General features: G+C 40.7%; 1 protein-coding gene across 1 annotated transcript in view; it reads right to left on the reverse strand.

Annotated features, from left to right (window-relative positions):
• shisa6a (shisa family member 6a) overlaps positions 1-27,513 on the reverse strand; it is a 103,447-nt gene that overhangs the window by 62,764 nt on the left and 13,170 nt on the right. The window contains exons 3-5 of the mRNA XM_084743679.1: positions 26,465-26,622; positions 16,988-17,083; positions 16,490-16,558 (exon numbers count right to left, since the gene is read on the reverse strand). Coding sequence (XP_084599805.1) covers positions 16,490-16,558; positions 16,988-17,083; positions 26,465-26,622 — 323 coding nt within the window. The remainder of the gene's footprint in view (positions 1-16,489; positions 16,559-16,987; positions 17,084-26,464; positions 26,623-27,513) is intronic.

The raw sequence follows: 27,513 nt of genomic DNA on the forward strand, positions 1-27,513 counted from the left end.
TTTGTGAAATACAGCAACAGCAAATTCTTATTTATGCCTGATTGTAAATTTAGCATTAAATGAGATTCATTAGGTTGTTACTTTACTTGTTAAAAACATTTTTTGGCAGTAAATATGCGACCACATGTTTTTAAACACGGTTACCAATAACCATTATAGGGTATTTACTTGCCACTTGTGGAGAAAGTCCCCAGACTTCCATTAAAAAATGTCTGACTTTGTGAGTTCTTGTGTTAGAAGTGACTTTATAAACTTTGTGAAACACCATCTAGGACAAATTCTTAGTCCATTGTAGCCCCCTAGTGGGCTGGGATGGATTTGTTAGGTTGAAATTATCATAAAATATTTATGATGAATTATTAAAAAAGGTATCAGAACTAATAAAGCAAAGCCATGGGACTAAAATGACTTATTCTTCATTTTTGTGACCTAGTTTAACATTAGAATGTATCTTAGATCTTGTCACTGGAACGATTAGTCTCGCGTATTGATCAGAATTGTGATTAAATGTTTTGTTGGGCCACAAAAGATTTTCATATTTCAAATTCAGCTACGGCATTCTGAAAATTTGGCAACGGCTGCATTAAGTTATGTGTTTCATTGTGGCCCAGAGTGCTGGCTACAACTGTTTGGCCATCAGTTAAAAATGACATTTCATTCCTAATCAGATCTCATTTCCCTGCTCTATATGCATACATCAAAAATGCACTATTAATTGGTTTCATTTATTATGAGAGACGTCTTTGAAAATCTCACAACAGACACTGTCTGTTGCAATGTGGGTTTGTTTCTTTGGCAAAGGGCTGCAAATCGTTGAGAGGTTTTCAATATAAAACTTGATGGAAAAAGTTCCACTGCATACATCATTATTTTTTGAACATTTTCAGCACATTTTGACAATAATAACTATGATGATTCTATTATCATGACATTTTCATAACGTTTCATCTCTAGATCTGATCACACATTACGTATGTAAAGACATATGTTAACTCCAGGTGTTAACATGCTCTAATGCAATAATTTTCTGCATTTGGGCTATGGAAGTAATATAAAGCACCCAGAGGAAGCCCAGAAGGAACACCGATATTTCACTCCAGGACCTTTTATACTGCGCAGCACCGAGCTCAGTGGTACGCACTTATAATAACACCTAATGCTGATGGCTCTCTGCAAACCACATTACACCCAATGATGAATGAGAGCAAAATGGGTAAATATTATAATGAACCATCATGCATTCCTGCAGGCACGCAGCTGGTGTCGACTCTTAATGAGCGCTAAAGAAAAGTGGCCACACAGCTTGTTGAAACACCTCTGATAGATGTTTCACATTACGGCTAAAAAGGGCCCCATAAGAATATCCAAACCTCAGAATTGAACCTGCTGGCCCTGCAGCATTCGTTCCTTTCTGTTCCTCATCCTCTCTTTGCCACTCCGTCAGGCAGGGCAGTGCCAGGTGGTTGCTTTTCCAGGACAACACACAAGGGAAGGTGCTAATCACAAGCCTATCACTGCTACTCACTCTTACACCTGTGTGTTACTGGATCCAAAGATTTTAGTCGTGAGTCGTCGCAACGTGGTGCTGCACAAATGCTGAATTTTTCATATTTGTTTAAGGTGAGGGCTCCTTCACATCTGTGGTTTTTGTTTAAAGCAGCAGATTTATGAATGAAGCCTGGTGTGTGTGTGTGTGTGTGTGTGTGTGTGTGTGTGTGTGTGTGTGTGTGTGTGTGTGTGTGTGTGTGTGTGTGATGCATCACTCGAGCGACTGCGGGTCTGCCCGACGGGTCAACAGGAAACTGGTGGGCGGCGGCTGGCTGAGGAGCGCTCGGCTTCTCCCATTCACAGAAAACAGCCAGAGGCAGTGACTCACGAAGCATTTACGGGAGAAAACTCTGGTGGTGTCGTCAACCTGCAGATGAGTCGCAGTTGTAATTTCTGGTGCCATTTTACATACAATCACCAGCCATTTGTGCCCGCCGTGAGAGCTCACCGCCACTCGCAATTTGACACTCGAGCAGCAGCAGCACTGTGCGGAGAGGAGTGGCAGAGAGTGGGAGGTTTGATGTGGAACAAAAATCACATCTCTACCCAACTGGGCACTAATTTGTTTGTACGGTGGTTTTCTGTCTCTCTGATGAGCTCATTGTGCTTTCACCAAGTCCTTTGTGTGATGAGTGGATTCTGAACGTAGACGTTTGAGCTCTCCAGATTGGATCATTGTCTTTGTATACACACCGCAGTCAACAAAAGTCACTTTTTGTCACTGTGAAATAGAAACACAGCTGTTTTTTTTGTTTGTTTTTTTTTAAGCTCTGTGACAAATAATTTTTAAGAACTCACAAGATTGTCAGAAAAAAAAAAATAGGCCACCAGTATACTGATTTTAAACTACAGCAGTATCCTATTAATACCCTATTCATCTACAGACAGTTCATGCTGGAGAAAGGTTTAATCCCAATAAGAAATAGAGATGGGACCAATCCAATATTGGAATCAAGTGCTATTGGAATCCACCCAGTCCTCTGTCTGCCCCGTGATGCCCTGTGGTTAACATACATGTATTTAACTCTCATTTTTAACAGTCTGAGAGTCTAAGAGAGAAAGCGGGGTGGTAGTGTCAGCAGTTGTGGTGGTGGTGGTGTTAGAGAAGCATGTGTATTCAAGGTATGTTAAGTTTACTTTTAAAAATTATTATTATTTTTTTTCTGTTTGGATGTATTCTAACCGGATTTAGATTTTAAGAATAAATTCTATGGGTAAAATTTTAGTGTGTGTGTGTGTGTGTGTGTGTGTGTGTGTGTGTGTGTGTGTGAGTAAGTCTTCCGGTTGTGTATTCAAGAGAGTGCAAGTCTGTTGATTTGTTTTCCAAATGAGGACATTGTCCTTCAGCACACAGCCGTTAACACTCAGCCTCTTCTCATCACACCAAGGCTTTTTTCCGTCCTTGGTTGTCAGCTTTTTTTTTTTCTTGAATTATTCTATCGTCCTGGCAGCCTCCTGGTTTGAATGCAGTCCCTCCTCATTGTAAAGGGAAAATAATTTCCCTGTGATAAAACAACGCTGTCTCGGGCTGGCCTGCCCACTGTATCAGAGCTAATTCTTTGCATACCAATACGAGCCGTCCTCTTTTAAGCGTTGGTATTTGGTGGTGGCCGCTGTGCTGACAGAAGCGTTTCCATGTCCAGCACTGGCCTGTCCTTGCCCTCCACCCATAATAGATATTGACAGGTGCGGCGCAGATAACGCTAATCTGCATCCTAACAGGATTTCACGTGTCATATAGTGCTTCCTCATCGCTGCCGCTTTCAATTCACAACTTTTGTTATGCTGCTAATAGTATTTCACGGTGGCACAGCCCCTGGTCTTCAGAGGGGGGGACGTGGAAGTGGAGCCCGATTCATTTACAGGTCTGCTGTCTGAGTTGTGGCTGAGCAGGTGAACTAATGCCTGTTAGACTCGGCACATGGCACATTGTCCCATTAACATACATCATGATATGCACTCTTAGAAATCAAGCTGCTAATTATAACCCTAAAGAGATCTTTGGCTCGTCCCCATTGGAGAACCCTTTCTCGTTCCTGGTACAACCTTTTATAAAAGTTCCACTCTGCAACCTTTCAGAAAGTTCTACCTAGAGCCCAACATGAAGAATTCTGTGCAGCATCCCTTATGGGCATTTTTCCACCAAATATGCTCTGGTTCTTGAACTGGTTCCGTTCAAAATCACTGGAACCTTGGTGCTACCTAGTAAACCAGCCTGTACTTCCATCAGTTCTGAGTAGAACCATTGTAATCAAGAATGTCATCAAGAGGGGGCGCTGCACAAGATACAATGTGACACGCCCACTTTAATTCTCAAGGAAACCCTGTTATTTTATTTTTTTTTGGTTCCAGTTCAGAACCAGCTTCTTAGGTTCTGAATGAGTTTCTATTTGGCAGAAATTCTCTGAACAATTCAAGATGACATGCCTAAACTGGAACAGGACTGATTCCATGTTGTTGGAAAAGGGCCCTATGAGAGGTTCTTAAAGGAGAACCTTTCTATGATACAATGGTTCCATCCAGAATCCTCTCTGGGGGTTCTATCCAGAACTTTTCCACTTTCTAAGGGCGCTAATAAGAATCCACCCAGGGGGTTTTACCGCAAACCCTTTTGTATTCCAAGGATTTTATCTAGAACCCACCCCACTGGTTCCATCACAAACCATTTTATATTGCAATTCCACCTACCAGAAACCCCTTTATAATGCATTCTAACCGTTCAATCTAGAAACTACACAGGGAGTTCTACCAAGAAGATGAAGGTGAACGCCCACAAACAGCTGATTAGAGGGAATAGGAAGAGAGAGACAGAGTAAAGGAAAGTTATAAATGAAGGCAGCGTAATAGAAGGTCTTCCTGATTGAACTTACGCTGAGCTTCATGACTACAGGTTAGGGTGGTGATACATGTTAACATGGGCGCAATGCATCCTGGTACTGCTTGTAGAAGGACTCAGATTTGTTGGATAATAAAGCACGCACTGAGGACTTTATTGCTTCATTTGACTATCTTTACCATCATCACTGAGTTTGGACCCCGTCCAAGAATCTACAATAGGGCTGAGTTTAAAAAACTGATCGATTTTCCTTTGCATCGTCCAATTCATTTACATGTATGTAAAACACTTGAAACTGCTTTGTGTTTGAATTGTGCAATATCAATAAATGGACTTTGCTTTTTCTGTTTTGTATTTGTTTTTTTAAGCTGTGTCAGCAAGATGCTGGTTCATTGAAGGGTAAAATACAATCTAATGTAACATTAGTCAATTACAGCTTCAAAATATGAGGATGAAGACAGTTCTGGCCAGACTAAGAAGCGAACTCTGCAGTAAAACACACACAAGGATCTTGCAGACCAACACTGACATTCAAGAAATTTCTACATCACTGGCTGAGAGGGCTTCTTCTGGTTCATTCTGGAGTCACATCACTTCCATAAATAAAAATGCTGACCTATCAGATCTAACCTTGACTTTTGAATTAACAGAAATATTCTGAAATGCCTGACACAAATATATACAGTCAGATATGTGTCAGCCTTGATATGAAAATGGAACGGGGACAATATATATTTCCAATTTGAGATAAAGGCTGTTTGGATGAGGTAAGCGGTGCTTTAATGCGAGATAGCGCAGGTTGACGTCTGGTCAGCTCTTGAGATTTGACTTCAGTGTACAAACATGCACTACATAATGCATGAGAAGAGGCTGGATCAGAAGAGGTGTTAAGAGCCTATCTGTGTGTGTGTGTGTGTGTGTGTGTGTGTGTGTGTGTGTGTGTGTGTGTGAATCTCAATGTTCACTCTTGGCCATGTTGTAGGAATGCTTGTCGGACTCTCAGAGTGTGAGTTTCATCTCACCAACCTAATCAGGGTCATTAGCCTCCTATTTAATGGACAGGCTACATAAGGAGAGGAATCAATTCATATTGTGCTTTTGGCGGTGGCAGATCTGTGCACTGTGAGAGAGAACCGTCTCCCCGCTGTTCTGAATCACGCTCATTGAGAAAGAAGCGGAAATTACTGGTTCAGTGGTCGCAGCGCTGACTTGAAATGACCTGATGAAGACCAGTCAGACTCTCGATGCTGCTCAGTGACAGAATGAAGGTTTGCATGGATTTTCACACATCGGGTTAAACTTATTGCTTGTTTTGAGTCTCAGGGATGTTGAACCTCTGAGTTTACATGAAGCATAAATTATATCACTGGAGGCAGTGTGGACTCAGAGGCAGGGGTAAAAAAATAAAGGCCAGTGGGCCAAAAGTTGTGATATCATGTTTTCTACTGGAAGAAAAGGTGTGCAGCAGATACAAACCTTAAATCTTAAATAGCCCTTCATTTACTTGGGGACCTAAATAGAATCTCCCATGATCCACCCGTGGGACATGACCCAGTCTCTGGGAATGACTGATCTAGGGGACACTTTCTCATATTGTCTTGGACATCAGGTCACATTTGCAACAAAACCCAGTAGACCACAAGCCGACCATCCTTAAAGGGAAGGCTCAGCCGGTAAAATCATGTAAGTGTAGATAACCGTCCAAATCCCTGTTGATTTTAATCTACGTTTTTATAGGCCTACATTTTCCAATTTGGACAAGTAAGTTTGGCTGTGGGGTAAGATAACATTTATTTGTCTGAAGGAGAAGTGGCTTAATTGAAAAGCTTAAATTTCCTGCTGAATGGACGAGCCAAAACCGAGCCCCGCCCAAAGTCGTCAGTACTGCACAAGTTGCGGTTTCAAAAAAAAGAGATGGCGACCCAGTAATGGCTTCAGAATGGTAGTCCACAAACCACTGGGTGACGTCATGGTGTCTCTGTCCTCGGTGGCTTTCTTCCAAAACGTTTCCCTCAGTGCTTTTATAAAAACCAAAACATACTACTGTGCGTTTGCAAGACTGTGGCTCACTCTAATGGTGCGAGACAGTGTTTACAGTGAGGTTTCTATTAATAAAAGAATTAGAAACAGTAATACTAACACTCAAGAATGTCACAGTGCTATATCATTTTTATGATTAATCATTTCATCACTACAGGAAGTGCGCTTGAGACATGCTTCAGGATAACTTGAGCACAAGGGAATACCACAGCTCTTTTTCTTTGTTTTCTCTGGTCATGTAGCACTAATTGAAATTTGTCTTTAAACCAAAGTATCTTTCCATGATTAAATGTCTAAAGGTGCAGTTTGAAATTTACTCAGGTATTGCGACAGAACACTTTATGGGCAGGGGCTCTGAGCTAACAAATGCTCTCCACAAGTTAGTTTCAGCAGTATCATTAACGTCTACATAAACATGACTTTCTGGCTTTCAATTATTCTTGACCCGAATTCGACCCCTGATTAATTTTTCATTCCTTTTTCCAACACTTAACTGCAGCAAAGAGATGCATTTATTCATTAAGTGTGGTGTTTATCAGAGGAAACATAATTCACTGTTCAAAGCTGTTTCTAGCAATATTTTGGCAGGGTGGAGGAAAGGAGCAAGTTTTGCTTAGAGACAAACGTTTTTAATGGGTTCATCTTTTAAAACCGGATTTTCTGAGAAAATGTTATTCCAGCTTTATGCAAATAAACCAATTACTGTTTGGAATAAATATACATTTATGTGCAGTGGCAAAAAATGCACAAAGTGTCTCATTTAACCTTGTCGTCACCTGCTCCTTTAATCTCTGCAAACAGCTGCACAAATGGCTCCTCCAAATGCTGCGCGACCCCGACAACTTTATAAATATTTCAGTGTCGGCTCCTTGTTTTTCACCCTTTCTGTTTCTGTAGTTACATCTGAGAGTTGAGAGGTAAGTCATTCGGTCAAAATGCTCAGTTTTACACGACTTCTGTACGTCTGGGCTCGGATCTGGCGCTAGCGTGGGCCGTGACGAGCTCCTACCGCCACACAAATCTCCAGGATGAAAAGTTCACAGCTCTGTGACAGGAAGCTGCAGGGGTAAAGCTTTCACTCGATCTGATGTGTTGTCTTTTCAGTCACAGCTTTGATCGTCTCAACTTAAAGCTGCGGTTTTCTGTCCAAGTCTGCTATTTTCCTGAGTGTTCTGGTTTGTGCTGTATGGGTGTGGCCGGCTGTGAGATCAGCTGTGTGGTTTTGTAAGTAGTGACAGTGCAGCAGAGAAAAACGTGGAAGACAAAAACCGTTCAGAACAAAATGACAGCAGCAGGATTTGTTTTCAATACAGCAGATTTTTCTGCCTCACCAATAGATTTTCTGTAGTATTTTTATTGAAATACAGGATTGGATTTAAAGAGTGTTTGTTTGCATGGAGTCACAGGGCAAAGGATGGAAAAGAGGCACGAGTTCAAGCATCAGTGAACCGCAATCACCTCAGTTCTTGTTCTGCCTGGAACATTTCATGTCATGTTTTGGACTGTTTGGACAAAAGAAGCAATTTATGGCGTCACTTTGGGCACTGGGAAATTAATAAACTTTGATCATTGCAGTATACAAAATGGCAAATGTTAATTGTAGGTCTGTGATTTGATGCAAATTCTGGTCACCTGCACGAAAGTCTACACTCCTACACACCCATCCATCACCTCTGATCTCTGAGGCACTCTACCTCCTGCACTGGTACTGGACAGAAATGTTGAGATGCAAAATGGACACAGCAAGAAGCAGCCCTAGACGACAAGATTAAAACAGTGCTAATGTCAGGCAAATAATGGCAAGCAGCCAACAAAAAGACTAAAAGGATATATACTTCCCTCTTGAGAGTAAATCAGCAGTGTGGAATTATTTTGCATTTCAGAGAAAAGACGGGTCATCAGACAAAGCACCATATGCAAACAATGCCCTTGAGATAAAGATAAAATACTCAAACACAACAAACCCGGCCAGACACCTTGATTCTTGTGCTCGCGTTAATATGTCAGACACTGCCTGCTAGCCAGCTTTGACCATTTTTTTTTCCACAGAAAGTGAGTCACAACTCTAAAGAGGAATGAGTATCAGGTCTCTATTTCAAGATTTTTATTTGTGATATCAATATCACCTCCCTGAGTTAAATGGAAACTGTATCATGACATTTTGTGTCAGCAAATATTGTATCCTCAAAAGAATCAATGAATCAACTCAAGATGAATCTTAACTCACATTAAGTCCATCTACATTCATTAGCCAGTCAACCAATCAACTTTACCCACTGGAGAACATACTATCCATCGAGTAAGTGTGAAATAATGCACAGGTGGAATTAATGTAATGTCTGGGCTGTGGTTTGGAGATGCAGAAAAATGTGTAGGTTGTTTTGTATTGTAAGAAATCATGTGAACATCAAGACACCATCTCCACATCTGTTGCCCTTTCTCAAAAGGTAAAAATCCATTAAATAAACATCCAAATTATGTGTATTGCACAGAATCTTGACCTGGCTGCACCTGCTGCACCCCTGAGAGAGAATGTGCTCAGCCATGTCTGAAAAGTTTCTGTTTTGTTTTGTTTCCTGTCCTTAGGTGGCATTTCCTTTGCTTTCTTTTCTGAGTTTGTCACCTGTCAAATGTTAGCTGCCCATTACTTTGTGGTTTGCACACGGCACTTAACTCTGCTCCCCTTTTATAGATTTATTGGGGCGTTCCTATGTGCTGATTGCAGAGTTCCTGGCACGCACGTTCAATTGAAGACCAAATGCAATTCATCAACATACTCAGTTAGTGAGAACAGACTTTGCTTTCAGCGCACGTTTCATGAATCCCACGTAGGATTTTCTTATTTTCCTCGCGGCTTTAATGTGGCAGTAGCTCAGTCTATACGGACTTGGCTTAGAAACCAGAGGATGGCTGGTCCAAGCCCAGCACAGACTGCCATACAGGGTGTGGACTGGAGCATGAAGAGGTGCCAGTTCATCTTCTGTGGCAGCCCTTTCATTCTTACATCGCTCCATGCATATCTATAGGCCAAAAAATAACGGTAAAAAAGAATGCATGCACGACGCCCAGTGAATGCACAAGGAATCTGTGCGAAATCAGATATTAAAAGTCAGCTCAGATTATGAAGAGCTGCTGCAACAGAAAAGGACTTGTTAGCAGATACTTCTGAGTCCACACACAGTTACACACTGAAACTTTCGAGTGGATTTGAAGCAGCAGCAGCAGTGAACGAGCACTCGATCCACAAAAAGCTTGACTCACCATTACCGCTCGATCTCTTTGAATCAATATAAAGCATCATAGTCAGGCTGGTAAACATGAGTGTGCAGCGGGTTGATGATGTCACATTACATGATTTATCGATCTGTGATTCTCAAGTTCAAAGTTTTCGGTTACCGCCTGCTCCGGTTCAGAGCCACTAACAGCTTTAAAGACGGAGACATAAGGACTCGGTAATGGAGGCAAACTGGGCAAGTGATACCTACTTGGCACACTACAACTCCCCTCCATTTGCACTCACACTCAGCTACACAGCCGGGCACATACCCATGCACAGACACACTGTAGGCCTGGAGGGATTACAGCGCGGGGAGGTGGGAGTGCTGCAGCAGCGCGTCCCAATAAGACAAGGTCACCTTAAGTGGATTGGGATGAGGGGGGAGAGCAATTCCCTCGGGATGAAAACAGGGAGCAACTCATGAAAAAGTAATTAAGCAGGATGCACATCAGTGGATGCCACAGGCGGAGAAGGCAAGGAGAGAGATGAATAAGCCCCGAGGACGAGGGGAATGTTTGTACACAAGATATCTGGGAGCCGTTCGCTAAACATACAGAACAGGATCATTTAACCTCGGACGTTTGTGGGCATATGGCGTGTTTGTTTTTAAAAAATATGAAAAGTGGTGATTAAGATGACGAAAAAGTTTTCGCTCTATGAATCAACAACTGGCACCAACGTCGTGTGTGAGAATCTGATTGTAAATTGGAACATTTTAGATTGTTGGTCAGAAAACAATCTCTTATTTAAGAGATGAACTGACACGTCCAAAGACAAACGTGATTTTAGTTGATTTAGAAGAAGCTTTGAACTGGTTATGAACGTCTCAAGTTAATACCGATCCTTCTATATGACCTACATAAGCAAATGAGACCATCTGCAAGAAGATCGACTATTTCTATTCAGCCACCAGGCTGGAGTCTCCTTGAAATCAGATTAAACAACCTGAGTTGCAGATCAATGTGAGCTCATAAAAGTCCACCAAAGTTAAACCTCTCTAAATAAGGTATTTGCAAATGAAGGATAGGTTTATGAGAAAATGTCACGTTTGAGACTGGGTAGTTGTGATGCATTTTATGACTGACCTTTCCTAAATCCCACTTCTTCTTGCTCTGAGCTCCAACATGGCATTGCATGGTTTTTTACACAGAACCATCTGAGAAGTCATCCTTGGAAATTGTTTTCTAAAACACTTTGATGATCAGATAAATCATCTATCACCATCTATCATGAGCTATTATAACCAATTAGACATGATATAGTAAATCAAACTAAGGTCTGCTAAAGCTAAGCTGCTAAACCTCATCCACACATGCAAAATATATAGATTTATATATAAGTGAATCTTGCACATTGTTATCCTAGATTATTTTGCAGATAAATCTAGTAACCCCAGCATCCTAAAAAAAAAAAGAGCAGCAGTGGCCTAAAGGTTTGAAAAGCAAGCTTGTGACAGTGAGATCGCTGGTTCAGTCCCTCAATCGGTGCAATAAATCTGGGTCAGGAAAGTGACAGAGCAGCACTTGCCCCTCCCTCCTTGCCACCCCTGAAGAGCCTTTGAGCATGGCCTTTAACCCTGAGCGCTCCAGCGGAGCTGCTCAGTGGCCGACAGATAAGACAGTACCGAGCAGCTTCCAGCTCTGATTTTGTGAATGTGTGAATCAGGGTGATCCTAAAAAAGAGAGCGTTGCTGTCTGTGAAACTCCCCTGAATAAACAAAGAATAAAAAAAGAAAAAAAGAGGAAGGAAGAGCTGTAATCACTAAACTGAACTACACTTGTTGGTTTTTGTCTCATACTTTGATTTGTTGCCAGTAAGAAAAAATACAGAATGAGTCCAGGCTGATCTCTAACTTAAAACATCTCAAACATTTTTAATAAATGTAGTTTTTCATTCAGTTTGAACATCTCCTGTGTGACAGCTGCTCGCCTCCCTTCAGAATAAACTCGCTGCGGTTCAGAGCTGTTAAGTGGCCACAATCCATCAGACGGAGGAGAGATGGACAGACAGGGCCAGTGAACGCACCACTCTTCCTCAGCACTCACTGACATCAGAAATCCATCTCTCATAGCCTTGGCATTAGCTTCACACACTCACTTTACTACGCGAGTCAAAAACCTCAGGCAGGTAGACCAGCGGTGCCCATGCGTCTGTGTTGTGTTACATCACGGCTGCATGAATATTAATGACAACATTACTCTGAGCTTTGTTTAGCAGCTTGTTAGCCCTGACGTACATTTGTATTTGCACTGTTTGTACTGTTCCTTTCACTATGACGTGCCCACGCAAACAATGAAATGTTACACACACAGATGAGTTCATGCTCAGACGTGGTTTGTCTTAGAAAGCAGTGGGTTTTGAATGAATTATTGTAAACATTTTGTTTGTCCAAAGCACCAAGCATTTGAAATGCAAATAAAAGCAGCCAGAAGAGGCTGTAAGTAAATGTGCCACAATATAAAAAGACTCCTTTACAAACTCAAGTCATGAATTCAAATATTTAATCAACAAATACCAGCAGTAAAATGTGCTCTTGTACCCAGTGTTCAAGTACTGTTTATCAAGAGTGCAGTCTGTTTCTACTTTTTGTTTGTTTAATAAATAAAAGAAAAAGAGAAGAAAATGAGGAAAGCAGAAACGACAGAAGCAAAGAAAGGAGGGAGAAAGGATGAAGAGAAGTAGGGAAAGGTAGGAATACATAACAAATAGGAAAATTGCTAATTTAAAATGAAGGAAGAAAGGCTGGACATGAAGGAAAGGAGAAAACAAAGGAAAAGTGAAGGAAGGAAAGAAGGATGCAGAGCACAAAGGAAAAGGGAAGGGAGCAAAAGACAAAATTAAATATAAAATAAAGGAAAAGGGAAGCAATGAAAGAAGAAAGGAAGGTACTAGAATGCAAAAGAAAGGGGAAGGAACAAGGAAATAGAGAAGAAATAAAGAAAAGGTGAAGCAAAAAAGAAAGACGTAAAGATAAAAGTTGTCAGCCATCACATGAATGTAGTCGAGAGTAAGGTGTAAATATTTAAAAGACTAAAGGACAAAAAAAGAAGGGGAAAAAAGAGGAAAGACAAGATGAAGGAAGACAAACAGGAAAAGAAAATTCCTTTATATTACATTATATTATGATTTTAGAGAAGTGCAGAACAAATATTTGCCCAAAACTGAAAATACTCAAGTATAAGTACCTGCCTAACTACAGCACAGTACTTGAGTAAAGGTACCTCCTCTTCACATCAAACCCTGGTTATAAACCCGGGGGGACAGGTGAATCAGCTGACCTGTACAGATATGTTAGCTATAGATGTTATCTCCTACAGGAATGAGATATGAGGTGTTTGTACAGCAGCGGGGGCAGGATGCAGTCAGCGGTGAGACAGTGCACATCTGTCAGTCTGCCGCCTCCTGACAGGAGGTCTGGAGGGGAGGGGGGAGAGCCTGCCGACAGCCAGCTGTTAAACTAAGACATGTACGACGGCGGCTGACAGGACCTCCTCTTTGAAGTGACAGCTACCGCCATCAGGCCGCTAAAGCGTGTCACCTAATAGGTGTGGGGAGAGGGTGATGGGTGCAGTCAGGGGAGGGTCGCTGCCTCAGACACCTTTTAAAATATTAGTCTTCTGAAGCTGTTGAAAGTCTGTGTAAAGAAATAACAAATATGTTCTGAGTTTATCACACCACAGAAATGTGTTATTAAACACACAGCCAAATGTGAATGATTACGGTTTTTCTTTTTTCAGTTGCTTTCAGGCAACTTCTCAAAATGATTCATACAGTCTGCATTACCAGGGTTTTGTAGTAATGCAGTACATCATGTAATTAAGGTTACATAATCAGATTACAAAAATAAGTATCAGTCTGGATTACATTTGAAAAAAGTAATTCAAATTTATGGAAGTTTTTGTCATGATGCTCTGAAAAGTGTGTCTGACATTCAGGAGACAAGTGCTCCACTCTGTGGTGCAAAAATTAATGTTATTTGAAAATGTAAAAGTTTTTGAGGTGTTTAAAGAGAAAAAAAAAAGAATATTGGTGCAACTGAAATAGGCTGTGTCCAATTTTAAAAGTGCAATATTTTCAATGCATGATTTTGAGGTAATCCAAAAGATTGCCAAAGACTAACTACATGGGAAATAAATCTGACTGAACCCTGGCATTTACAACATGCATCTTGGCCAAACAGCTTAAATCACCTCCATATACACACTAAAACCACCAAAACACATCTCAGAATAATAATAATAATACTTATTTGACCAAAGCACTGCAGCAAGTCTCAGAAAGCACAAACACTAACAGCAGGGAGCGTTACATAAATGATGAATTTCTATCTTTGAACTTTGAATGATTTCTCAGATAATTCAGTGTTTCATTATTGAAGAATACTTTAAAAACTTTATTGACTGTACTAAAGTGTGTGTGAATCTGAAATGCAGTTATTTGCTTCAGTGTTCTCTGTTCTTTCTGTATGTTTGCAGAGTAATTCACTTGAGCAAAAATAGAAAGTTGAAGCAAATAAATCTCTGAAATTCCAGGACTACAGTAACAATGTAATTACCCAAAATACAGTAATATGTGCTGCTTCCTTCTCCTACTACTTCTCTAAAATAATACAAGAGTGAGTCATGGTACAGTTCATGAAAGTAGACAAGTGCTGTTTTCAAACCAGCTGTTGAGTATTTGCTTCCAGCTGTTGTGTCAAAAGTTAGGTGTGCGTGTGGATGAGTGTGGGTGTGTGTTCCTTGCTGCCTTTCCAAGTCGTATATTTTGTTTTATTAATTCTTGGGATTAATCCAGCAGAAAATGTTTTATTTGAGTTACTGTGTGTTTTATTTTGGGAATAAAATACGTAGATGTTTCAGTTATGCCTTCTTCAGTGTACCATAGTTGTTTGAGTTGAGTCATTTTCACCTGTCACAAACAATAAAAGTAAAAATAAAAGTTTGTGGCATGTCCTTTGTTAACTCTTAACACATATGCATTTTGGTAACTGAAATGCTGTTGAATGGTTATGTGTTTTTGGATCTAAATAGCTTAATTTCATCCAAATCTAATCTAAATTTACAGAAAGTTTAATGGTGTTCTCACCTGTTAAAAATGAATAAATAAATGGAAAGAACACAAAAGCAATCTCAAATAGGTTATAGGTGATGGTACAGATCACTGATTGGAGACTGGAGAAAGGCTCAAATCTTTTCCTTTTCAGTAACATCAGACATATTTTATGATCTGGCAAACCCATTTCTACTGCAAAACTTCTGCTCACAATCGTGGCTCTATATTACGAAGTCTCTAAAATAAAGCTGTCAGGTTACAGTCATCAGTGCAATAAAATACGCAGCCTGCCACAACATTTTCCTACGGAGAAAAAGCTTTTGGCTCAGCGTTCTCTGGATATTTATGTCACTTATAGCAGCATCACTTCAGTGGATTGTGTCCAACAAACTAGATGTTTTTCAGGGGGCCAAAATAGTTGACCGGATCCGAAACGGAAGCTAGACAAAAACTTTTGAAAAAGACACCAGAGAGAAGTCAGAACAGGTCAGAAGTATTGTGTGGCTTCTCATCGACTGACCCCAAGCCCCTCCTCCAAACATCTACTGTCTAATCACAGACTAGCAACCGTAACTAGGCACTGCAATACAAATTAGCTTCTTCTTACCAAAATTAACAACATAATCTTTGAATCCAAAATCGGCTATTTTTGGATTGGCCTCCTCCATGACAGCTGCCCTGTGTGTTGAGGAGTGGGCAGTATGCAGGGGTGGAGGTAACTAATTACAAATACTCAAATTACTGTAATTAAGTAGTTTTTTGAATGGGGTACTTGTACTTTTAAGAGTAGATTTACAAGTCTGTCTGTCTGACTGCAACAGGTTGAAGGGATTGTGCACATTGCACTGAAAATTATTAAATCATGATTCAAAAACAAAATGCAAAAATGCAAATGCTTAATTAAAAAAAGTCTAGTCCCTTCATGCCATCTGTCTAAGGTCTAAGTCAAGTCTTGATTCATGAATACCAGTTCAGAGTCAAGTAAAGTCTTTTAACACTAATTTGCAAATAAATCTGCAATTCAAGTGAAGCTGCATGGCTCGAGACGCCACCGCTGGTTTTTGTAGTTGTACAGAGCGATGAATCTCCTCTAGAAAACTGATCAGATCATTGCATCATGACAATTTCAGCTGTCATGTCAGATTCCATAAAATGTTTTCTAACTGCAACCCCAGAGGAGACAACAAACAGGAGGGTTCAGTGGTGAGCATAAGCAGCAGTGACACCATGACTAAACAGAAGAGATATAAGCTCAAATATCATCAAGGAAACAGACTTCAAACTTAATGCATAATCCAGAGCAAAAGCCACCGTAAACGAATAAATAAAATTCAATCAGATGGTCGCCCCCCATCAGAGAAAAACACCACAACTTCACTGTCTTTAAAAGACTTTCACTTACCTTGCAGACACCTAACAAGTGTTTATCAGCTCTCTGGGCTCACAGCAGCCATGTTAACGTCTGACACTCTCACCTGTCCATCAAGTCACATAATAAACCTCAACAGCGCAGCCATCGCATTTATTCAAACCACCAGTAGAAATGTTTTGGCTCAGAAACAAAAAAATAAATCAAATATTACAACTCTGGCACTCTGCACCGAATGACTCCGCTGTGATTATCGGCCAAGTGCACTCGACTGGCCCGTGTGTGTGTGCGTGTGAAGTGCGAGGGACTTTTCTTATCAGGTGCGCGCAGAAAGGAGGCCGTGTGGCAGAACTTTCGGAGGACGTACCGTAGGAGATGGGCATGTCCAGATCACCCTGCCAGGACATCTGCCCCGATTCGTCTATGGAGTGCTGCGCTGTAAAAACACAACAACAGGCCTCTTGTTTACAGCTCATTCTCACTCCAACACGGCTTCTGATTTATTCAAACTCCAAAGGAAGACAATAGAGGGGAAATCTACTGCTGTGCCATGCTGCACTCGCTCTGGCTGCCTACCAAGTGCGAAAGTGTTACTTTGTCATTGGAAGTGTGGATTTAATCACAGATAATAAATGTGTGTGTCTGTGTGTGCGGACTTTGCAAGATGTCACTTCAAGCCATTATGTCTCGTAATGCCCAACTTCCACTGAGCTGAAACAAAAGTCACAGTCGCATTATTTGATTTCTTGGCAGAGGGAGAACGACAGCATGACACAGTAGCTTTGTGGGTGAAATGATTATTATTCTGATCCTGGTTTTCAGGGTGCAGTGCAGAGCAAAAACCGATAATGAGGATGGACTTTACCTTTCAAGTGGCTTCGTCCGAGTGTCACAAACCCAGAGGAGATGAAGTTGTGCATGTCTTGGCCTCCGCTCCGCAGGTTTTCTTTCCCATAGTGCCCTGGTGGGACAAAAAGAATCGCAGATGATAAATATTTGAGGGGAATGGAGTTTGTTGTTATCACACTGATATGTGTCCTTGCAAAATCAGTGGTTCTAGAGGCTTAGAGACTAAATTTGAATTTATACTTACGCAACAGGAAAATTAGTCGTGAGGAACATTTCTAGACTAGTCTACTAGTTGGTTCACTGCTGACAAATGTAAATGTAATGAACTGGTTACTTTCTAACCATTACAAAATCTGCTTCAACTGCAGTATGATCTCTAAGGCCCGACCCTGTTCTCCGTCTGTGTTCTCTGCCTGTTCTTCTGTTGCCTGTTGTCACAGGCAGTTTCAGAGCAAAAGAGACACAGAGAGTCTCCACCAGCTCAAAAGCTCACTGCTGCTGCTGCAAGAGGAGCGCTGACTGAGATTACAGCATTCATGGGAGTAAATTAAAATATAACAGATTTGTGTATATTTCTCACTTTCCCCCAGATGGTCTGAAAAACAAAGGCATTTGGGGGCGTAAACTTTCCAAAGATGCTTTATTTCAATACTGAATATGCTCATAACACATATCCTCATAATGAAAAGGACTAAAATCTTTATCGTTGCTTGGCAACACCTCTTTCACCTCCGTACTGACATAATAATCTAGATTATGACTCGTAAATATAAAACATGTTTGAGGATTATCAGGGCAGCCTCAGTTATTGTAGGAGCCGTTTGCAGGGGTTAAGATTGCATCTGTAAATTCTTCAAATTACTGGGCCAGATTTCAGGCGGTCATGTATTAGTGTTGCCAAAAACTATTTGAAAGACTTTCAATACTCATTTTTTGCATCAATATTCTGGTACCATCTGCACTTTCTTGCTCTTTCTTCCCTCTGACAGCGAATTGACATAGTCCCGCCTCCTCTCACTCATTAACTTAATAAAAATCTAAAACTTTATGCCCTCGATGTTGAGTCAAGTTTTCCCCGTAATATATCGAATATCAATATTTTTCAGGGTATTGTAACGAGATTAGAAATTCCAATATCATGACAACGCTATACCGTATTCAGCCCAGATTTGTCCTCTCCTCGATTCTTGTGAGAGGTTGAATTTGATGTAAATCAGCTCTAAACTCCTGTAGTGTAAGGCCTGCAACATAATGCATAAATAATGTGAAACTGGATCAAATTTTCAGTATAAAATGCAACAAAAATATTAACCTTAGTTCGGACTTTGAGGTGTGAAAAGGCCCACTGTCAAGGCACTGTGCTGTTGATCAAATCCACTGATCGTGGCTGTTTCACTGAGATGCATTCACTGCCAAATTTCAGCATTTTAAATTCCGGCCCTTAATACTGAGGAGACTCAATTCCCCAGTCATCGCCTGTCTTTTATAAAGGAGTTGCCACAGATGACAAGAATACTAAACAGGACTAAAATGGCATAACTGACAAAACTGACTGTCAGGTGGGATCAGCTCGTCAATAAGTATCGCTTAAGGATGCCAGAGATGCAATCTGCAGGTTTCGGGGCTTTCATATCAGCCACTTATCAAACACATCTTCTCTTTCCGCACAGAAAGTGAAATATTAAATCTAATTGGAAAATACTCTTGGCTCCTCAGAAGAGAGACGATTGGGGTTTGATACGCTTGATTTTAGAGTAGATTGAAGCCTACTTCTCTGAGGACGCCGGCGCACAACAGGTACACACCCTTTTGGATTTTCCTTCTCTTAAAAGATCGCTCCGTAATGCAATTTGTACCACATCACTGTTAACTCTGCTCCGAACCAGTGCTGTAATTGAGACTGTGGCCTGAGCACAAAGGAGCAAGACAAGGTGCCTGCTAGCACCCTGACAACGTTCAATTGTCCCGTCAATCACAGACAAGTCTTACAAAGAAATAAAGGAATGTAGTATTGACAAAAAAGGGAAAAAGAACAAAAAATCCTAAATCTGGAGAGTCGGTTTATCAAACCACTTCTCCTTTCTTTCCTCCCCACTCTCTTTCTGTTAGTCCCTCTCTACATTAACCAGCGAACAGTTAAATGCCTCTTTCTCCAAGGATCCACTTCAAAGTCAATAACATCACTCAGACCTCTGGGCCTCGGGAAGCCGAGATCGAACAGCATTTCAAATTATCATAATGAGAAGAAACACCTGGGACCATTAGGCCTGGTCTTCATCACACCGAAGTTTGGCACTCGAGCATCAGCAACACAGCTCGTTAGTTTCTTTTTATCAAGCCCAGAGGAGGACTATAAACTGATTACTGACGCACTCTGACCGTCCCTGTTAATTTGGGACCTTTGAAGAAATCCGTAAGCATCCAAAGAAAAGGATTTCACATAATTCCCTGCACCTAGTGACTTTTGTTTCAACAGCGCAGTGCTGTATCTATGTAGACGATACAGTCGAGTATATCTGTGTGATGTCTCCCAGGGTGAAACGCTGATGATTCATAACCTCCACATGCTCCAAGGACGACACCGTGGAGCCGAAATCAGGGAGCCGGAGATGCTGACTGTGATATAAATTGCTCCCATGTGGCAGCACAAACCTATAGCCCCTTATTATCTCTGGAAATGTTCCTCAAAATTGCCTTATCTACACCGGATAATGAAACAAGATCTAACCTGTCTTTTAGAATAACCATCATACATTCATGAATGAAGGACAAACTGGTTTAGTTCAGAGATGAAAACCCAAATCTCCTGATAAGTTTTTTTTTTTTAATATTTGATCTGACCTTTTAGGGTAAACAGTCATCAAATTAGTGCCTCAAGCGTGCACATCTCTGCACTCCAGTCATGCAGAATAAGGGGTGAAGTGAATGATCTCTCATGTCTTCTGGGGAAATGTTGAACAATCTGTCTAACGGATAACCAGTCTGTCCTCACCAGACAAACATGGTCAAATATGCAAGCAGCTTATTCTGACTGATATGTCAGTTTACTTTCGGGCGTTGCCTCATGATGGGAGAAGTACAAGGAGTGACAAAGTCCAAATGTGGAGGAAGTGGGGCGAATGGTTTAAAACAAGCACAGGACTTTCAACTGGCAGACTGGTTATGGACGTGATGTCCGTCACATCACCTCCACCACATGAGTGACGTCACTTTTGCCACAAGACATACGTAATAGTTTTATTGCCTTATTGAGACACGAAAATGTACTCAGAGACTAATCCCTATGAGCAGATATTTGCATACGCAAGCAGATAATAAAAAGGAAATTCATCAGATGATAGCCGCTGGGTTCTGAGAGTTGCATTCAAACAACGCATTTAACCTCTTGTGCTCTCCGTACAAACTGTTTCAACCAAGACCTGGTCAAATGTGTCAAATGTCAATTAGTCTATGCTATTTGGACTACAAGCGCACAAAGTCTGATGGTAACAAAATAGTCCAATGGTAACAAAATCCACCTACCAGCACCTCTGAATGTGAATCTTAAGTTTGTGCCAGCATCACACGATCTTTCCATTGACTTCATATTGACTTGTGCCACTTTTCTATCTGTGTGAAAACTGTGTAACTGACATGTTTTGGTTTTATGTGTGAGACTGGTTGTAGGACAGAAGCAGGGACTTTCTTTCCGATGATAAATGGGACACAGCATGTTCATTGGTGAGCTTTAGATGTGGTGAGCAGATTTTGTCACTCCTGTCTGTAGCTTCATATTTACCCTACGGACATGAAAGTGGTATTGATCTTCTTCCTGTAATACTATATTATTAAATATTATTGTAGGCTACACGATTAGACAGTCGTGCTCTCCCAACTTTATGGCAACAGCTCGTGTTTGTCCCTTTTCCTTTTTAACCGGTCTGCACAGAGCCCTGACCTTAACCTGATCCGGCACCTTTGAGATGAAGTAGAACGCCGACTGCGAGCCAGATCTTGCCTCCCCCTGAGCCAGACCTTATCTCCCAACATCAGTGTCAGACCTGACTCATGCTCTTGTGGCTGAATGAGTGCAAATCCCCTCAGTCAGGTCCCAGAGACCGGTGGAAAGTGGAAAGAGTGGAGGCTGTTATACCAGCAGATTAATGCACTTTGTTTTGGATTGACATGTTCAGCAATTGCGTATGTGTATAACGGTTGGTGTCTGCATACTTATGGCCATATAGAGTGAATTCTCAGTGTCAGGAAAGCAATGGAGCACATTTACAGCTTTCACACAAACAGCCTCTAATCTACAGGCCCAGCTGACACATCCAGGCTCATTATTATAAGCAACACAACGTCATCCCCTGAAAACATCACTTCAAGCTTGGTCTCATGTCATTTTTTTTTGTTGTTGACTTCTGCAGCCTTTTAAAAGTCAAACTGAGCCCAGTCGCCGTGAGAGACAGAGATGATTTCATTCTGTCTGCAAAGTGTGGAAGACATTTGTCGCCTCTTTTCACAGCACCATCCAAACTTTAGAGCACGAAATGAGACAAAAGAACAGAACTCTGGGAAATTGAAGCGATAATGCTCATTCTGGGAAAAATGCTGGAGAAGTGCTATCCACACCGCCAAGACACACTTCATCAGCATCACATCCAGGTATAATATCTCTCCTGGAACATCGAGTGGTATGAGTTCACACCATATAGGTGCCGGTGCTTCGCGTTTAAATCCAGAAATTCACCACTTCGGGATATCATCATCTTCTTTTTATTGTTGCTCTATACTGTATGTGTTAGACTTTATGTGGCCTGAGAGGCAAGTATCCACCAACCCTATCATTAACATACGCTCATGTGAGATGACTTAGAGTTTATGTGAAATTGACACAAGGACAAGCATAAGAAAAGAAAAATCTAGCTATACTTATAGTAGACTGTTAGGCTGGTAAGGCCAAAGAAAATATCATTAGGATGCAGCTTTTATAGGCAGTCTGTATGGAAAATATTGATTGGTTAGAAGAAGTGATTTCAGGGCTTGTTTAATCTTCTGTGGAGACACATTCACAAAATATGATGGTTGAAAAAAATCCATATTTTGGACCTTGTTACAAAACACTAATCTGAGATAGTGAAGTACGGGAATGAGGGGGTCTGAGACGACAAGAACTGCATGTGGAATAATTATGAAATTGATAATTATATGCAATCATGTCATGAATAAAAGAGTGATTCTTTTTTAGGGAACTATGAACAAATAAACTGATCTGGAGATCGTTCACTTGATGAACAATAAAATAACAATCATGCAGAGGCAGTTATGTAATATGATACCAAGTAGATGCATTTACAGCCGGCGCCAAGAGGGCAACCATAATTCTGATGTGACCCTGGATGAAGATGAGTTTGACGCCCCTGCTCTAGACGATGTATAGGCCAGCTACACTTTTATGGTAAAAGAGTGCTCTCTTTGGCTTAAAGAATTCTTATTTTCATGTCAGTTTTGATCACATACACAGTTAAAGAAGTGATGAAAAGACTGAAAGAAATGAGCTACACCAGTATATTTTAGCCTCTTTCACGCTGTTACATCAGTGTCCCACAAAAATCTATTGAAATCTTTATTTTCAGATTTGACCCTGGAGACGTATTTGAACCAAAGAACTGCCGCAGCCGCTGGCCTCATAAGGACCGTCTTATAAACCTGAAGTGGACCATTTTCTTTTCCCAGCTACTTATCCTTGACCGCAGTGGAACACATGATGAGGTCAAAGAATGGCGTAAAGAAGAATTTGCGAGAAAAAGACATCCACTTTTGCCAGATACCCAAACTGCACCTTTCAAAAGGGGACTTGGACAGGCGGCATTGACTGTAAATATATTTTTTTTTTTTTACTGAAGACCTCAAGGGCAAATTAAACACTGAAGCCTGAAAACTCAAATTAACCTTAAATTACAAAAGTTCATGTCTATTTTTCTCAGTACTAACTCAACCATCTAGCTTACATGTATTTAAATAAAGACAGCCTGATATAAATCCAAAATTAAATGATCATCAGTTGTTCTCCATTACAAAGCCCTTAAATTGCTATTTATGTATTCAACTGAACTTATGTAAAGACAAAGATGTCATCTGCAAATTGTAATTTTCAAGGGAGGGTGATTTATGAAAAAGCTCTCAAATGACAAAAACCTTACTGGAAGCTATTTTTCTTTTGTCATGAACCCTTGACTTAACCTAAATCTAATTATAAACTTACAAGTTTTAACCCTAAATCAGCCCTCTTAAGAAAAAAAAACATCCAAAGAATGTTCTCGAGGTCTAAAATCTAATTTGTACTCATAAAAGCACAACATAGACACAAACAAAGTGGCATGCCTGATTTCAAATGCATGTGTATATGTCAGAAATAGGGGAGCAGGTTTGACTTGACACTCCTCAAAAGACTTGAGACTCCACTCACACTCAAGATTTCTCATGAGTAATCTTTTGTCTTTTTTTTCCCTCCCTTATTATCATACATAAAGCAGAGCTCATGGCTGCAGCGGGCAAATACAACATCTGCTGTATCAAAATAAAGGATGCTGGATTGACCACATCAAACTTTATAAGTTTCTTTTTGGTTGGGTTTTTTGGGTGCCTGATAGAGACTGTGTCATATTTCCAAAAACATCACATGTCAGTCTGTCTTTCAGTTTTATTTCTGCAGCATAGCTTCTATACTGCATATAAGAGTGGAAAATAAAATACTCTTTGAAGTAAACTTCTCTGTTTCTGCTCGACCCAGTGCTAATTTCTGTTATCATGGTAATAGGAATTCCCATTGTGTGTTAGCATCAAGCTGAAAGACTAAGTGCTAGTTATTTTAAAAAAGAATGATTCAGCAATCAAAACATCAATTCAGGAATCAGAAGAAAAGAAGAAAATAAGAATTGATTTTTCTCCCATCCCTACTAATGATGTAAGCACTAGTTCTCTGTTGTCCTGAGTCACAGTAGCCTATATCCATTTATTTAGCTACCGCTCTTATACTCAGAAAAGAAGCTTGATATAAACAAGTCAACTAATCAATGCTGATCTTGCATGCTCATAAATAAAGGAGTGATGATAAAGCAGTTCATGCTTTGAATTCCGCAGTTAGTTGTAATCAGACTGGAGGACATGCAGCAAATGATAGAACGCTCACTACAACCATAAGAGACTTGAAACTTGATTTGGGCTCCAGCTCAAAGACCTGAGACTTAACTTGCAAAAAATGACTTACGTGCATCTCTAATATAATGTCCAGATAAATCTAATTATATTCTAAAAATATAATTTTTCTTGTTTTCTAAATTCACATCAGTGTTGGTCATAAAATCTGAGTCATGTCTTCCCTGGAGAGCCTCCATCCCTGCTTGGACTCCCTCCACCCTGCTCTTTGAAGCCGTCTCCATTCAAAAGCATTCCCCCCTCGCAACGTGATGTTGTGATACTGTTCATCCACCGAAACAATAGGAGGCCAATATGACACAGGATGGACAATTAGGACATCTTTTCTGTGGGCGTTATCATATAATGAACAAAATACCAATGTGTGGCTTTGTGAATCACACAGAGGAATAATCTTTGCTCCATGTTTGCACTTACAGACAGAAGCACCGTAGCCTACAGTGTGCACTGTGTGTTGAAGAATGAGTGCGCAGCGATTAGCACAAAGCCAAACTCTTATTAGCTTCGACTGTTACATTTTTCAGTTGTCTTCTTGTGAAAGTGCTGTTTACAAAAGGCCATGTAATAAGTTTGAATGAGGAAACCTGTTGTGTTCATGAGTCAGACATTTTTCTGGAGGGCAAATTTGGGTTTCATGTGGCTGAAAGGGTGGAATTTACAAACTGTGGCATTTAATTTGGTGCTGGTACTGATTTTGCTTTGGTGTTCATGGGCTACTTTTCCAAATGACTGACTATTGATCAGTTTGGCCAATATGGCGACATTAACTGTTTCCATTAATGCATTTTGCACGCATTTTGAAGCATCACATCAGAAAAGGTTGATGGAAACTGCATGTATTTTTAAATTCTCAATTTCTTAAACTCAATAACTCTCTCTTTAGGTGTTTTTGCTTGTTTATCAAAAATGACTTAACAAGCTAAATAGGAGATGTGATCACTTTTTACACAAGCCAGGGGATGATGTGATTGCTTGCTTGCGTGTGCATGAGTGAGTGAGTGACTAACAGACCTGAGGCTTGTCCACAGCTAACGTCTCATACTACCGGACCCATCAGCCTAATTTTTTTCGTGCATATGCACGACTGTATGCTGACAGACCTCTGTGATTCACAACTTTTGAAAAACCTCAAAAACATATTTCATGCCCCCATGCTGCTGAAATCCATGGCCACAGGCGTTATGTTTCTGGGTCATCCCATTCTTCTGAATATCTCAGAAATGCTTGGAAATATCATCAAATATGGTACAAAAGTCAACTTGGACTGAAGGATGAACCAACTAGATTTTGGAATTCAAGGGTCAAAGGTCATTCTGACCTCACAAAATGTGTTTTTGGCCCTATCTCAACTCACATCAGGAAAAAATGAATGAAAGGCAAACTTTACTGTCTACTAGCAATGGAGAAATGGTCAATTGCTTATTTTTTTGGTGTGAAACAGGATAATAGAGAGTAGAAAAGGGTACATAATTGAATATGAAAATTATGATACTTAAAATACTTCAAACGTAAGACAAGAGACAAAATTCTGTGACCATCCAGATTGGTGACCACGTGCAGTGTAGCCTAATTTTCTTTTGCAGAACAGGAACTTACAGAATATATTAATTTAAAAAGTCATTCTGCTGCACAGAAGTGAGAAAAGCAGCTCCCATCCTGCAGCTCAGAACAGTCTGTATCAGCTCTCCTCTGACACGTTCCCTCCATGTTGGGTGGTGGTGGTGGTGGTGGAGAGACGGGTGGAGGCAGGGTGACACGAGAGTGAAACATAACACTGTTGAATCTGGGACACCATACTAGGGCACTTAGCAAACGAGCTGATCCCTGGAGCAGGGATCTGGAGACCGACCGGATAAAAGTAGGAGGAACAGCGTTGCACGACAGAATTATCTCTGGACAAAAAGCTTGCGTCTCCCGCAGAAGATGATAATTTGCATCTCAATTTTGAGCCAGTGCTGAGTAGGCTTATGGGACAGCAGCGTGAGGGAGATGAGAACTCAGCCAGGGCCTTGCATTTCATTCGCTATACGTTCCCTTATATGTTCCCTTTTAAGAAAGATTGAGGGGAAAAGCTTAAGATTCACAGCCCGTCCATCTATTTCAGTGGATGTCAATCAAAGGAGGCAGATTTAGGAAAGCGTAGGGGGTCTTTCTTTACAACACTTAAGCTTCACACCATCGTATTAAGATATATCAAGTTGGATTTTTAAATGGACATGCACAGAAAGCAACACATAATTTATTTGGCCTTCACATATGCTATTCATCCATCTAAAAGCATTGCAGCGTCACCTACCGTGATTTGATGCCTTGGCGTGAACAGGTGTGTAATGATTCTTTGAGGTTCTGACCGGTGTTTCATCTTTGGGCGACCCATCAATCGCTGCGATGTTTTCGTGTTCGTACTGAGATATCGGAACGGGTCCTTGTTGCCTCAGAATGTCTGCCAGGGCTCTGAAAAGCACAATTTTAAAAAAGAAATGCTTAAACTGATAGGTTTCCCTTTTTCCCATTTACAAACATTTTCTAATTTTTTTTCTCCTCGCTATTCCTCCTGAAGGTCTTCCTAATGTATTTAGCTACAGCTCCCATTTGAATCATAGAGGTTTAGAGGAAAGCAGACAGGAAATCCTAATTACACCCAGAGTCACAAGGGAGTTTCAATAGCACGGTACACAAGGTACAGACAAGTCCTATTATGTGTGCCGGACTCAAGCTCAAGGCCTATTTATTAAGAGTTAAGTCAGTGTCTCCTCTTTGAAGCCACAAAATAAAAGCAATATTTCTCCAATTCAATCTTTTGGAGGAACAGTGACATTCTGTGAGACCGACTGCCGGCGCTGTGTTTTCTTAAAGGAAATGAAAGGGCAACTTAATTGTGTCAATGTCAACCTACAGCAACCACACAGTCCACTTTTCCATAACTCCGTGACTTTGGGAGATATACGGTATATTAATAGCATTTCCCTTCCAGGATGAGCACACTTTAGCCGCTTCTTTTTCGCAGACAGAGGCGACCTGATTTTGCATTGTCCCAGTTGGCGGATACGTCGTGTGCTGCAGGAGCTACAGTAGTTTGCAGGAACAGGCCCCACTTTTAACATTTGTTGTTACAAGAAAGAACAGCATTTTGCCTTGGAAATGAAACCACAGAAGTACAAAAGACTTTTGATCATCAAGTCATATGGAAACTGCAAAAGCATTTGTCACAGACTGATCCTAAAAGAGCCCAATCTATATTGTATTTTTTGGGTCAAAAACACATCGGCCAGTGCTCATTTTTAACACACTTTTTATCCTAAAACCTATAATGTGTATTGTATAAATTCAATTATTAAAGAATTG

The sequence above is a fragment of the Lutjanus erythropterus genome, chromosome 19, assembly GCF_056507025.1.
Source record: "Lutjanus erythropterus isolate fLutEry1 chromosome 19, fLutEry1.hap2, whole genome shotgun sequence".
Taxonomy (NCBI): domain Eukaryota; kingdom Metazoa; phylum Chordata; class Actinopteri; order Lutjaniformes; family Lutjanidae; genus Lutjanus; species Lutjanus erythropterus.